Source organism: Symphalangus syndactylus, chromosome 3 (genome assembly GCF_028878055.3).
Source record: "Symphalangus syndactylus isolate Jambi chromosome 3, NHGRI_mSymSyn1-v2.1_pri, whole genome shotgun sequence".
Classification (NCBI taxonomy): Eukaryota; Metazoa; Chordata; class Mammalia; order Primates; family Hylobatidae; genus Symphalangus; species Symphalangus syndactylus.
The window spans coordinates 61,296,331-61,309,651 of NC_072425.2; the positions used below are offsets into that span (position 1 = coordinate 61,296,331).

Below are 13,321 nucleotides of genomic sequence, written 5' to 3' on the forward strand. Positions count from 1 at the left end.
TGATGGTTTTTCTTCTCTGAAGTCAAAATGCGTGTTTAAATCAATGGCCCTTCTCAGTCGTAGTCAGCCTCGTGGCAGTCATGACGTTGTTATGTAAACACTGTCCCTTTATAGCATCTGGCAAGGTGAAGAAGGTCCAGAATCAAAGCACCTAATTAGACTTGGTGGAATGTGAGATCCATTTTGATCAGTGCATAAACATCCCAGTAATGAGTACCAGCAGATCCCCACCATTCCCAGAGGATGTAAGCTGTTTGTAGGAAAGGCATTTTGTTGTTGTTGTTGTTGTTCTCCAGGTTATAAATGCTGTGTAACCAATTTAGTCTGACAATTGTAACGAGTTTGTAATTTTAATAGAATTGAGTCAACCAGCAAGCAAAGCTCATGTAGAAATGAGTTAATCATCAAGCAAAGCTTAAATGTAGGTATTTAGATAATCAAGTGTGTTTGTGTCTCCAGCTTCATGTTATACTCAGATTTTATTGATTTTAGTTATTTAATAAGCATTTCTTGAACTCACCATGAAGAAAACATAGGTGAATCTGACACTAATTCTGCTCTTAAAAAATCTTGCTCTCTAGGAGGGAAGGTAAGACATTTCTAAATAATTGTAATACAGAATGGAAAGTGTTAAATGCAGATAATACAAAGGAAAATAGAAAGATCCAGATTCCAATGTAGCATAACTGAAAAAAGCAAGAATTGGATTGCCTAATAGTTGAATGATTTCCAAAAAGGGCTGTTTCCAAAAAAGTTCATTTCACAACAAAACCCCTTTTCAAATGTTTAAATTATTTAGAACAAAATTTAAAATCCTTATGGATTTTATGTAGATTAATGACTTATAAAGTCGCATAATGTTGAAAATTGGTGACTTCTAGAATTCTCATATGTATATTCAAGGATAGTCCTAAACTTAACCAAAGCAATTCAAAGTGAGTTTGTAAGCGCACAACTTTTATTTGATCTTTCAGCTCGAAGAACAATCAAAACGTGTAAGTCAAAAGGAAGATGTGGCTGCACTGAAAAAACAAATTTATGATTTATCAATGGTAAGAATTACCTTTTCACTTACAGAAATGCACTTCCTGTTAGACCACATCATCATGCTCTTGTTTCAGTGTTCCAGGAAGAGCAGCTTAAAGAGAAATTAATACTATAGTTAGAAAAAGTCCTTAAAATACCTTTGATCAAAGATATTATTTATTCAGGCTTTTCCCTCAATAATATGCCACTTATTGTGAAAGCTTTTACTTATTTTTCATACAAAGTAGTAAAGACATAGTGCTTAAATTTTATATAACATAGTTAACCCTGTGTTCTTCCAACATCAGCTCTGGTCTGTATTCCTGGCTTAGTGATGAGGATATTAGTGCCTTGCCCCTTCCTCCAAGTTTTATTTTTTTCTGTCGCTTTTCCATCTTACGCCAGCCACATCTAGTTTTAGTACTAACAAAATTGATAACATTCATATATCTTCTGTTATGAGTTTTATTTATTTTGGTTTTAGATTAACTCTCAAATTTGAAAGCAAATAAAGAGCATTTTCTTTATTATGATTCTAAATATTTTCACTGCAGAGCTAAGAAATGAGTGAGGCTTGCATTTCTTTCTCTCCATTCATTATCTCTGTTCCACTTAGAAGGTTCCCAGCTTCGTGGTCAAATGAATTCCTAGTTCCAGATTTTTCCACATCTTAGTTGGCTTTGTATTTGGATAATGACATTCTTGTAGAGTTATTTGTTTTTCTTGGATTTTCTGGTTGATTTTTTGGTTTCTTGTTGCAAAAAGCTCTACCATTTTCATGATATCACTGATACCTTAAGACTTACTTATTCTTTCCGATGCATCAAATGTGTTTAGTTTTTCTCCCTGAAAATATTAATTTTGGAGTCTATAAAATTTCAGTTTTTTTTTTGTTTTGTTTTGTTTTTTGAGATGGAGTCTCGCTCTGTCGCCAGGCTGGACTGCAGTGGCATGATCTCGGCTCACTGCAACCTCCATCTCCTGGGTTCAAGTGATTCTCCTGCCTCAGCCTCCCAAATAGCTGGAACTATAGATGCGCACCACCACGCCCCGCTAAATTTTTGAATTTTAATAGAGACAGCGTTTCACCATGTTGGCCAGGATGGTCTCAATCTCTTGACCTCGTGATCACCTGCCTTGGCCTCCCAAAGTGCTGGGATTATAGGCATGAGCCACTGCACCTGGCAAAATTTCAGTTCTTATTGGACTGATTGTTTTTTAAACTTGCTACCCATATGTTCTGCAATTTCTTTTCACTAGGCCTTTCACTGAATTGTAGCATTTTGCATATTACAATTTTTGGGGAGGAGAGGGTTTCATCCTCATTTCACCATAGCACATCCTCAAGAAATTTCTTCAGAAAGAACATGTGAGAGAGAAATTTTCTGTTTTTGAATATTTGAGAATGTCTACATCCCCCCTCACAATTTGTTAAGTTTGTTTAGATAAATAGGCTTTTCTGGGACTCCTCTGGGATTTATTGATTTAATCATTTCTAGGTACCATTTTTTTTCCAAATACCTGCCAGTTGTTGGTGATCTGTTCATATTTTAAAATGAAGGACTAGCTTGGTCACTTAAGGCAGCTGGTGTAGGATCCTGTGGGATCGTGTGAACAGATCTGCTCACCTGAAGGCCTCTCTCCCGAGAGAGTGTCTTCCTAGGAGTTCTGTGTGTGAAGCTGGTAAGGGACCCCAGTTACCAGTGTGAGTGGGGCAGGGATATTCAGAGAGAAGCCTTAGCTTTTTTTACAGGAGCCACTCAGTTTTAAAAAGATAATCTCTGTCTTGTCTTTAGAATCCACTCTGGCTCTCTACTGTTACTTGCTAGGGTAAGACAGGGAATGGGCTTGGTGGGAAGGGTGCCTTACTATACAGTTTTAATCTGTCTTTCCAACCCCATATCTGGTTCCGTCTTTCTGGGGTTCGGCCTGGTCACTTGTCTCCTTCTGGATTCTGTGTCAAAACCTTGAACACACTTCCTCTAGACTTCCATTTCCCACTCTCTTCCCTTTGGCAACACATTTCCATCAGTTTCCACTTTTAGAAGTGCATTTAAGTCACTTGAATGCTCTGGGCCCCTCTTCCATTCTTTTAACTGTTATTGGTTCATTTCCTTTGGCATTTCATTTTAATGAGGTTTTGGAGGCGGAAAAAGACAAATTCATGTGCTCCATCCACCATCTTGAACGGATGTCTCCAATATTATTTTAAGAAAATACAGAAATTTTCAAATCACACTAGTTTATTTTTAAGTGCAAAACTTAAAATATTAAGTGATAGAATTTATTTGTAAAATGTAGCCAGTGTACCTGGTAATAGGTACTATTGATTCTACAAAATGTTTATCAATGATTTTATAGCACTCATTAAATAAAGCAAGCATTCGAATGGTTGGTGTCAGTTAATTTGCCAATAATGTGTCGAAATACGTCATGATAAACCCTTGACTGTTGTAGTTTGGTATCAAATATCAAGCATAAAAAAATGAAAAGCGACTTTGAGGGTTTTGATTTTTGACACTTTATTAATTTATATTGATTTCAAATTACCTTGAATTGACAGATAGTTCTTTGAACACTGAGATTTGAAGAGTTGTGGAAGGATGAGAGTGGTGTGGGAGGGTGACACGACACTTTACTTCATTTCTCCCAGGCAGAGGAAAATCTGAATCTAATGACCCTCACTTTTCGTTTTATCCAGGAAAACCAGAAAGTTAAGAAAGACCTTTTAGAAGCACAGACAAACATAGCCTTTCTTCAGAGTGAATTAGATGCTTTGAAAAGTGATTATGCTGATCAGAGTCTGAATACTGAAAGGTATGAACTTTGCATTTTATTTGTTAGTTTGAGTAGAATATTGAGATGATCATCCAGGCAAAAGAAGCTCAGCTATGGAATAATTAAGAGTTATTAACTTTGCTAATATCTTCTTTACTTTCTAATGATTTTATTTTCAGTATCAGGTTTCCTAGTGTTTTTTATGTTTTTAATGTTTTAAGCAAATAGAATAATTATTGTCTGTTTAGGCTAGTGCAGGGCTTAATAAACGTTTGAATTAACTGGGAGCTAAAAGAATGTACCTACAGTGTCAAGGGTTAGTACTTATTAAAGTGCTTTGAAGTCAGGAATCCTGGCCATAAAACATAAGAAAGGGAAAAGTAGGCAAGTCAATTTTTGTGTGTGTTAGTTTTGCAGTATGGTGTTAATACCATAAAACCTAATACACATACATACATTCACAGACACGTATTTATATATAAGGAACAAAGACCTGTATATTTTTATATGGATGGTAAATATAAAATGCATAGATATGTGTATATGTGTGTATCCCCTGGGACATGTACACTTGGGAAAAATATCTTTTTTTGGGTTTGTTTGCAAACTTTAATCAGAATTAAGGTCTTATAAGAGAAAACAGTGAAATATTATTGTTTACTACATACAAGTCTCTGACCTAGATAAGGAGTTATAATTGGAGAGTGTATATTTATATTTATATATAATCTCAAAACACAGAGCCCACATCACATATATATATATATATATATATATATATATATATATATATATATATATAATGAGAACTTCAAGTTTAGTTGGGAAAAAAAAACAAAAAGATTATGGGGTTTAACAACAGAAGAGCTAAAAAATATCAGAAGCAGTACCACTAACATAGTCATGGTTTGGGTTAATTGCTGTGTGATCACAGAAAAGGTTTTGTTTTAGTTCAGAAGAGGTGAAGAACTGTACTGAAGAGGTGATGCTGGAGGTGAGCCTTGGTAGAAAGATAGCTCTGTGCTGGGAAAGGGGAGAGAGACAGCCAGGATGGCAACATCAGCAACTCAGAGCTGGTGGCACTGCCACCTGCCAGGCACTGTCCTGGTCCTTCACAAGCATTAACTGATCCAGTCCACAGAAATCTGGTGAGACAGGGACCTTCATTATGTCCATTTTACAGATGGGAAAAGAAAGTCTCAGAGATGTTCCAGGTGAGGCAGTAACCAAAGCAGGGGCCAGAACATAGGGAAGGATATAGCTTGGGGAAAGGTGGTCAGACCACAGGGCAGAAAGAGACATTTTGAATAGAAAAGCAAAAGTTTAAAAAAAATTAAAAAGTTTAAAAGCTAGTTTAAGGTTATAATAGAAGGCCCCCGAATTTTGGGTTAAGGAACTTAAATTCCTATGGACAATTAGGAAATGTGTACTTTTATCATCCAGGAAGCAGATGGACAGGTTATTGTGGACCAAACCTGATAGCCTGGGCATTTTGGGAAGCTAGTGACGAGGTTTGTGTGCTCAGGGGGATAGGGCCTGGAGGAGAGGGCCAGTGTTCTGAGTGCAGTTTGGTGAAGAAGCCAGAGCTTCCATCATAAAGTAACAGAGGGATTGCCACGGGGTGAGTGTCTCATGAGCTTAGCAAGCCTGGTTCTTTGGGGATCTCTGTGGTTTAGGTAAGGAGAGGAGGGAGGGCAGGAGTAGGGTGAGACAGGGAAAGAGGAAGGAATCACAGGAAAGGAGAAAATAGATGGAGTTGGGATTAGATACGGCTTTAGATGAGTAGGGAAAGTTCAGAAGACTGAAGGCACAGTTTCTGAGATGCCCCGAGGAGAGGGGACTCAGGGGGCTCAGCCCTCATGGAGAACAGAGCTGGGTCAGCGAGGGTGGGGATGGAAGAGCTGGTGGGTACTGAGATGGGCTGAGGAGGAGAAGCTCTAGGCTTGTGATGTCGGAGGTGGGGCAGAGCCTCACAGGTGAAAGCACAGTATGTGAGTGTGTTTGTGGAGTCACAGAAGGAGAGGAGGCTGCTGAGGCCACAGAGGCCTTTACCATGGGAAAGGTAAAACCATGGCCAAGGACACTCGTCTTTGAAAAAGGTGGAAAAGGGCCTGGGAGGGTAGGTATAGGTGAGGCGGGACTTGACACCTAATTCTCACTCAAACATAAAATACAATTTTACAGGGATCTGGAAATAATCCGAGAATACACAGAAGATCGAAATAGTCTTGAGAGGCAAATTGAAATACTCCAGTAAGTTCTCAGATCAAATGCTCATTACATTTACATTTCACTCATTTTTTTGTTAATAAAAGACGTAACACATAGAACGTGAGTTGCCACATTCTGAACACTGAGTTTGTGGGTCAGTGTGTGTTTCTTCTCAGGGGCATCTTCTCTTAGCTTTCTGGTGCTTATAATCCTAAATAAATTATCCAGATGTGGGAATAGAGTATAAATCTCTAAACATCTTTGGAAGTCAGGGGATATGTCCAATGTGTCTTTATTATGCCTCTATGAAGAAGAATAGAAGAATGGCCCTGGGCACTCAGCCTTCTCTGAGTTCTGTGCCGTGAGTTTTTCAGGTTTCTCCTGTTAGTGGGGCCACAGGGCTCTGCCTCCACAATTATTTCTCATTTTGTTGTGTTTACTTAGGAGTATATTTTTCTTACGTTTCTTTTCCTCTCCCCAAGTAGAAACATACCCACTCTGTCAGCTTTATGACTAGGTTATAGCAGTTCCATCCTCTGAGGGTCTTCCCCACAAAACCTACCCCTCTGCCTCCTCTTTCTTTCTTTTCCACCCATGCCGCATTGTCTTCTGGTTTCAGTTCCCCCCAGTGAAGTCAGGTCAGGTTTGACCTTTTTTTTTCCCACCATTTTTGAATGCTTATTAAGTCTCACCTGTGGCAGTTGTTGAGTTCATTTATTTCAGTAATCCTTCATGTTAATTTTTTTATTCATTCATTCAACAGATTTGTCAGCACCTCTTACAGGCCAGGTATGCCAGGAGCGAAGGATAGAGTAGGAAGTGGGTGAAAAATCTCTTTCCCCTTATGGGGCTAGTTTAGGGGAAGAAGACAGAAATGGATCAATAATCATAGAAATAAATATAAAAGGCCAAACGAGAGGTGCAGCAAAAGAAAGGTACATGTCCTCCTAAGGGGAGCTTTGGCCTATCAAAGAAGATCAAGGAAGTGTTCTGGAGGAAGTGAAGATTGAGCTAAGATGCGAAGGGTGAACCAGCCTTAAGCTAGGGAAGGTTGGTCGCTCTGTGGTGTAGGAGCTGTGGAATCATAGCTGTGCTGTACAGGAGGGCGCTGAAGCTCTGACAGCTTGAATGGCTTAAGTCATATGGAAATAAGAGTTAGGATTTGAACCCAGACCTTACTGAGATCATCATCCAAGTGTTTACCTGCTACACGACGGTGCCTGGTGGAACAGTGCCAGGCTGTGCGTAGAATGCAGGAGCTGCCAGGAGCATGAAGCCTGATACAACACACTGCGTTCATCCCTGACCTCTGAAATGTGGGAACTGGCTGGCCAGATTCAGGCATTTAGGGAGCTTTCGAAGACCCACATGAAATCTGTTCAATCAGCGGGGCTGCCCGAAGGAAGAGTGAGTTCCACAGCATAGACAGTTGACTTCTGCAAGGCCCTGAGACCTTTAAAGAGAGAGGAGTAATCGATTCAGTTCTTGTACTTTAAGTAATGAATTATCTCAGTTTATGAGGTTTGAAGGGAAGTGGTGGAAAGTTGCAGAAGATGATACGCTATTCCACATTCTGAATGTTACAGCTAGCAAACAAAGTGATGACAGTGACCCCCCAATTATACTTTCCTTGACTCTCTTTCTGCTTGTTTCTTTACTCTGCAGAACAGCTAACCGGAAACTACATGACAGTAATGATGGCCTTAGAAGTGCCCTTGAAAACAGTTATAGCAAGTTCAACAGATCTTTGGTATGCCACATAGTTCTATCATGTATTTCATTGTTTCTAGTGGTGGAATATTTTGGTGTTGATGAAAATAATGTAATTGCTTAAAGGAGAACATCATGTAAGTCCTTATAATAATGAGAATATATTTCCATAAAATAAAACGAGGCAGCATTTTTCCAAATTAAAAAATATGCTTCTCCTCTGAAGAAATAAGTGTCTCAGTGTTAACCAACTCTTTTTATAGATGTCCTAGGAATCTAGAGATAGGTGTGTAAGATGTGATCTTTGACCTGAAAGAGTTTATCATGTAGTAGGAAGTTAAGATATACACAGGTAGGTAGGAGAATCCCATAGAGGTAAAAATAAAATACTGCCCAGTTGAGAGCGGGGAGAGGGTGCTTTTGTCTGAGGGGTGAGTTTAGACTTGTGAGTATTCTTTATGCCAGTGAGATGCTCAGAATGGGAGCCTTGGATTTCAAACCCTCCTACAGAAATCAGCTTAGCTCATTTGGAACTTTAAGGACCTCTCCCAGACTGCATTTGTCAAAAGGCCTCTTATCCCACTTTTGGAAGTCAGCTTCGTGTGTAAGATTCCAGGGTCGTATTGGGATATGGAGGAGTCAGTCACTAAGCCAAATTATGGTTCAAGAAGAGACACATTCAAGGAAGTTGAGTTGCAGGATCCTGGCAAAGTGGGGAACCACAGTACTCCTTATGGAATGTGCAGTAGGGTTTGGACGTAAGATAGGATGAGGAGGAGAGCGTACTATGGCAGTCATCTTCGTTGCAATATTTCCCTTGATTTTTTGCTCACATTTGCTCAGGTAGTATAACACACTTTTAGTTACATTAGAAATTTGAATAGTGTGCTACAGTTTTAAAAAGTGGGTTTATGTGTACCTATGTGTATATAAAATGTTTACATGAAAATTACATGAACTAACAAATAATTACTTCTGTATTACAGCGTATAAATAATATCTCACCAGGGAATACAATTTCTAGAAGCAGTCCCAAATTCATTGGTCATTCCCCTCAACCTCTAGGCTATGACAGGTATGTTAACACGTCCTCACTTTTTAAGTTCAGAATCACAGTTAAAAGGAAAGTAAATTTCCTTGGAGGTGGATTAAAATAATAGAATATACTTTGGTCACTAATTTATATTTTCTATGATGTTAAAAGTTCTGAAACATGAATCATGTAAAAATTAAAAGCGTTTCAGAGAGGGCAAAGTTATTTCCTGAAGATGTTATGAGTTGGTTTTATATATGCTCATCATTACCTCATCTCTAATCATGTCTTGTTTCTTAGAAGTAGACTCAATAAGAGATGTTTCAGGGAAACCAGTAGACTTGTGGTATATGATGCTGCAGTGTTTCTGGTGTATAATGTTGAAACTATTGGCATGATCTGTAAATATTTAATAGCTCAGCATAATATTATATGAGCTATGTTGCAGAAAAGGGAAACTCTCAAAGCAAATATAAATATGACTGGTAGATCCTTGTAAAATAGCTACTGTATTGAAGGAGTCACAGAGGCTTGCCAAAAGTTAGAATTTAGCCTTGCGTTTAATCAAATGAACTGAAATATTAGGCCTTTTATTACTTGAGACCTAGTAATCACTTAGAGATTACATGAGTGTATGTGTATGTTTATACACATATGTCCAGTGTTGCTAGTTAATTTTGTAATATGTCAAAAATTTGAAATTAGAAGTGAAAGCATAAACAGAAAGTTTCCAATTCTCTATTTCTTTGTTACTTTCAGATTCATGTTCATCCCCTTTTCATTTGGGTACTTTTGGTAAAAAGAATAATGTACTTAACATCCTGGTGTTAGAAATGGTCAGGTTGCCATTTCTAAGGCTTATTGGTGATCATTTCTAAGAATATTCTATCAGGTTTAAGTGGTTTCTACTGTTCACTGATTTGCTCAATAAAAAAATTTAATGGCTTGATTTATAGATGGCTGACTATTCTGTTATTGAGAAATAATAGATTTTTAAAAATGTGTATGTGTGATGTCATTTTTGACTAATATTTAAAATTGATTCTAAGCAAATTGGGGGGAAAGGTATACAACTGAAAAGTATTTCAGAAATTTCACCATGATTCATTTTGAAAAGATTAGACACTGTGAAAGGCTCATAAGAACTGGAGTAGAGCTCATCAACAAAAGATTCTAGGGGACAAAGTCATCACATCCCCAGCATGTTTGAGTGACGTAGCACTCATGTGCCTACCTCCTTGAGCTGTAATGAGAGGCCACCATAGCCTCAACACCATGCCCTTTCTGGGTGTGTGGGGGGTGATTATTTTGATATTAGAAGATAACATTTTATTTTCTTTTTGATGCTAATATAAAAATGTAATAAAAGCATGTTGTACATCAAATTAGATGTACAATAAAATTATATTGTTTTTATAGCTTTGCTTGGTTTTAACTTTAAAATTTATTTTGGCTTTGTTTTTTGCAAGAACTCTAACAAAGATTTAATTTGTTTTGTACTTTTACATAGTTAATTGTAATGAAAATATTGAGGGTTGGCAAGATGGTTGACTTTGAAAAGGATATGCAGTTCAATCGAGTTTGAGAAAGTTTGACCTGTACCTGTGTTTTTATTTTTACTATTTTTACTTTTAAAAATTTTCAACTCTTATTTTAGATTCAGGAGGTACGTGCGCAGATTTGTTACACGGGTATATTGCATAATGCTGAGTGTGCCTATATTTTCAATTTAGAGTCTAGATGTTTATTCAGGTGAATTCTTAATTCAGCACTTCATGTTTTCTTTGCTCCTTGTCAAAATACAAGTAGGCTTAAAATAAATCATAACCAGTAATGAAGACATGGAACTGAAGTAGTTTGTAGTATATTATAATTAGAATAGTTTTCTTATGTACTTTACAGATGGACCTAAAATCAGTTTTGGAAGGAGAGTTTTATAAATAATGCAATAATATATTAGCAATATATTTTCATTGTTATTGTTACAAACAATATATATTAACAATAAATAAATTAATATTAAAATATATTAACAATATATTTTATTGTTATTAACAGTATATTAACACACAGTCACACGCACACGTGCACACACCTAGCTAGTTACATAGATTGAGATATGATATAAAATTCTTGGTTCAGAATAAAGACTTTATAATTGAGCAGTATTGAGAGAGAGAAAGTTAAATCATCTTTTTAGTTAATTTTAAACATTTGCTAATGGCATAAAAATACTTTTGACTTCTCAGATTTACATGGCTCATACTTAATTATATTAAGCTTACCTTCTCTCATCTAAGCATATCCACTTCTTGTTTCTCATATCTGAAGACCTATGTATCGTGCCCATTCTCCCCTTCCAATGATTCATGTAAGCAAATTGGTAGGATGGTGCCCAGGGTGTAGTGGGTGGTAAATAAGTCATAACCATAATTGGTAAACTTAGATTCTTATGGAAATCAAATGGAAAAGCCAAAGTAAACAGGGATGTATACATTTTCTTTTGATTCTCTTATTCGATGTGAATTTCTCCCTCACTTATAAAATCTTCAGAGTTTCACTAATGGTAAGATCTATAGAAGTCAGGAGTTCTAGCCTTTATCTGAGGCACCTCCCTCCCTATGAAACATCTCCCAGAGGAGTGTTTCCAGACGGTGTGTCAACATTTAGTGGCAGAAAACTTATGTGTCAAATCATACATTCCAGTCATGCTTCTAATTGCTTATTTTTATCAGATGTTTCTAATTGCCTATCCGTTTTTGCCATGTTGATTAGAAATATGACACCCAGAAAAGCTTATCTTATTTTGTCTTGTGCAACCCGAGAGGATGTGGTCTTCTTCATGTATCAGCTCTTCAAGTATTTGAAGAGAGAAACCATTAAGAGTTAAGTTGAGTACACTGAATCTTATTTTTCAGCTCTGAGGGTCTTTAGTCTGACATTGTGGTTGCCTTTTCCATTTGGGCCCTCAGCAGCCCTTTTAAGTAGAGATGTTATCCAGAAATGGACACAATGTTCAGAATATGGTCTGACCACCTTAGAGTAAAAAGGCTCATATATTCTGCATATGTTTCGTGAATACAACTTGAGATTGTGTTTATGTCTTAGGTACTGTAATTCTTTTTGTATCAGGAAATAAAGAACATGATTTTTTTAATGGCTTTGTTTGTTAAGTGTTTGAGGTAAGGGTCTTTATCTTAACTGATTGCTCATAGAATGAACTGATGCTGCTTTGAGCATTTTATTTCCCCTAATGCCTAATCATGAAATACACTGAGGCTCTTAGCAAAAGTGAGAATATCGGCCTACTTGATTCCATCTAATAGCATGTGGTCTATTGCCTGTACGTTCTTGAGCATTTCCAGCCCTCAGGTAAGTTGGTCTTACCCTTTATTACCAGGTCATCCCGCTCTTCCTATGTGGATGAGGACTGTGACTCCCTGGCCCTCTGTGATCCTCTGCAGAGGACAAATTGTGAAGTTGACAGCCTGCCTGAAAGCTGCTTCGACAGCGGCTTGTCTACCTTGAGAGATCCCAATGAGTATGACTCAGAAGTGGAATACAAGCACCAGAGGGGATTTCAGAGGTCACACGGGGTGCAGGAGAGCTTTGGAGGTGATGCTTCAGACACAGACGTAAGCCCCAGAAACCACTGCTCTCCTAGGCCTTCTATGTGATTGAAATCTGTCACCTTATTTGCCTTCTATCTGTCATGGAAATCTGTTTTAAAGATCATAAATATAAAGCATAGTTAGTAAAATGCTTTTTCCTCCACAGAGTTAGGGAGAAATTCTCATAGATTGCCATTCAGTGTCACTCTATTCCATAATATTAATAGCATTGACTGTTGATTTAGCTTTAGTTTTCTTCTTTTTAATCCATAACGTATACATTTTAGACTTTGTTTTTTAACCACTGATATTTTTTAATTTAACTGCTGACATTTTTTAAAAAATAGGTTCCTGACATAAGGGATGAAGAGACATTTGGTTTAGAAGATGTGGCTTCCATCTTAGACTGGAAGCCCCAAGGGTCTGTTAGTGAAGGCAGCATTGTTAGTTCATCAAGAAAGCCCATCTCAGCACTCTCCCCCCAGGTAGGTGGTCTCCGAGACACTCCTATTCATGAACACTGCTTATTTTCTGTGCAGTGTTACTTATTAGGATGAAAACTGGCAATACCTTTATCATTCACTGTGGCTTTTCCCCCCAGACAGACCTGGTAGATGACAACGCTAAATCTTTTAGCTCACAGAAGGCTTACAAGATTGTACTTGCTGGGGACGCTGCAGTGGGGAAGTCTAGTTTCCTCATGAGACTTTGCAAGAATGAATTTCGAGAAAATATAAGCGCCACCCTGGGTATGGCTCCTATTTCGGTTGATAATGGGAAAATGACCTTCCTTAGCTTGATTTTCTCTTCTTCAGGGATTACATACACAGATGCTCAGTTAAAGAGTTTTCTCTTTCTCTGTGTATGCACACATATATAGATATGTGTGTGTGTGTGTGTGTGTGTGTGTGTGTGTTTGTGTATGTGTGTGTGTGTCTCCTAGTCTATGGAA

At 37.7% G+C, this 13,321-nt stretch overlaps 1 protein-coding gene across 1 annotated transcript in view; it reads left to right on the forward strand.

Annotated features, from left to right (window-relative positions):
- RASEF (RAS and EF-hand domain containing) overlaps positions 1-13,321 on the forward strand; it is a 77,205-nt gene that overhangs the window by 43,592 nt on the left and 20,292 nt on the right. Inside the window, exons 5-12 of the mRNA XM_055272138.2 lie at positions 975-1,052; positions 3,728-3,843; positions 5,989-6,057; positions 7,681-7,765; positions 8,712-8,800; positions 12,159-12,393; positions 12,717-12,854; positions 12,971-13,118. Of these exons, the coding sequence (XP_055128113.1) occupies positions 975-1,052; positions 3,728-3,843; positions 5,989-6,057; positions 7,681-7,765; positions 8,712-8,800; positions 12,159-12,393; positions 12,717-12,854; positions 12,971-13,118 (958 nt within the window). The remainder of the gene's footprint in view (positions 1-974; positions 1,053-3,727; positions 3,844-5,988; positions 6,058-7,680; positions 7,766-8,711; positions 8,801-12,158; positions 12,394-12,716; positions 12,855-12,970; positions 13,119-13,321) is intronic.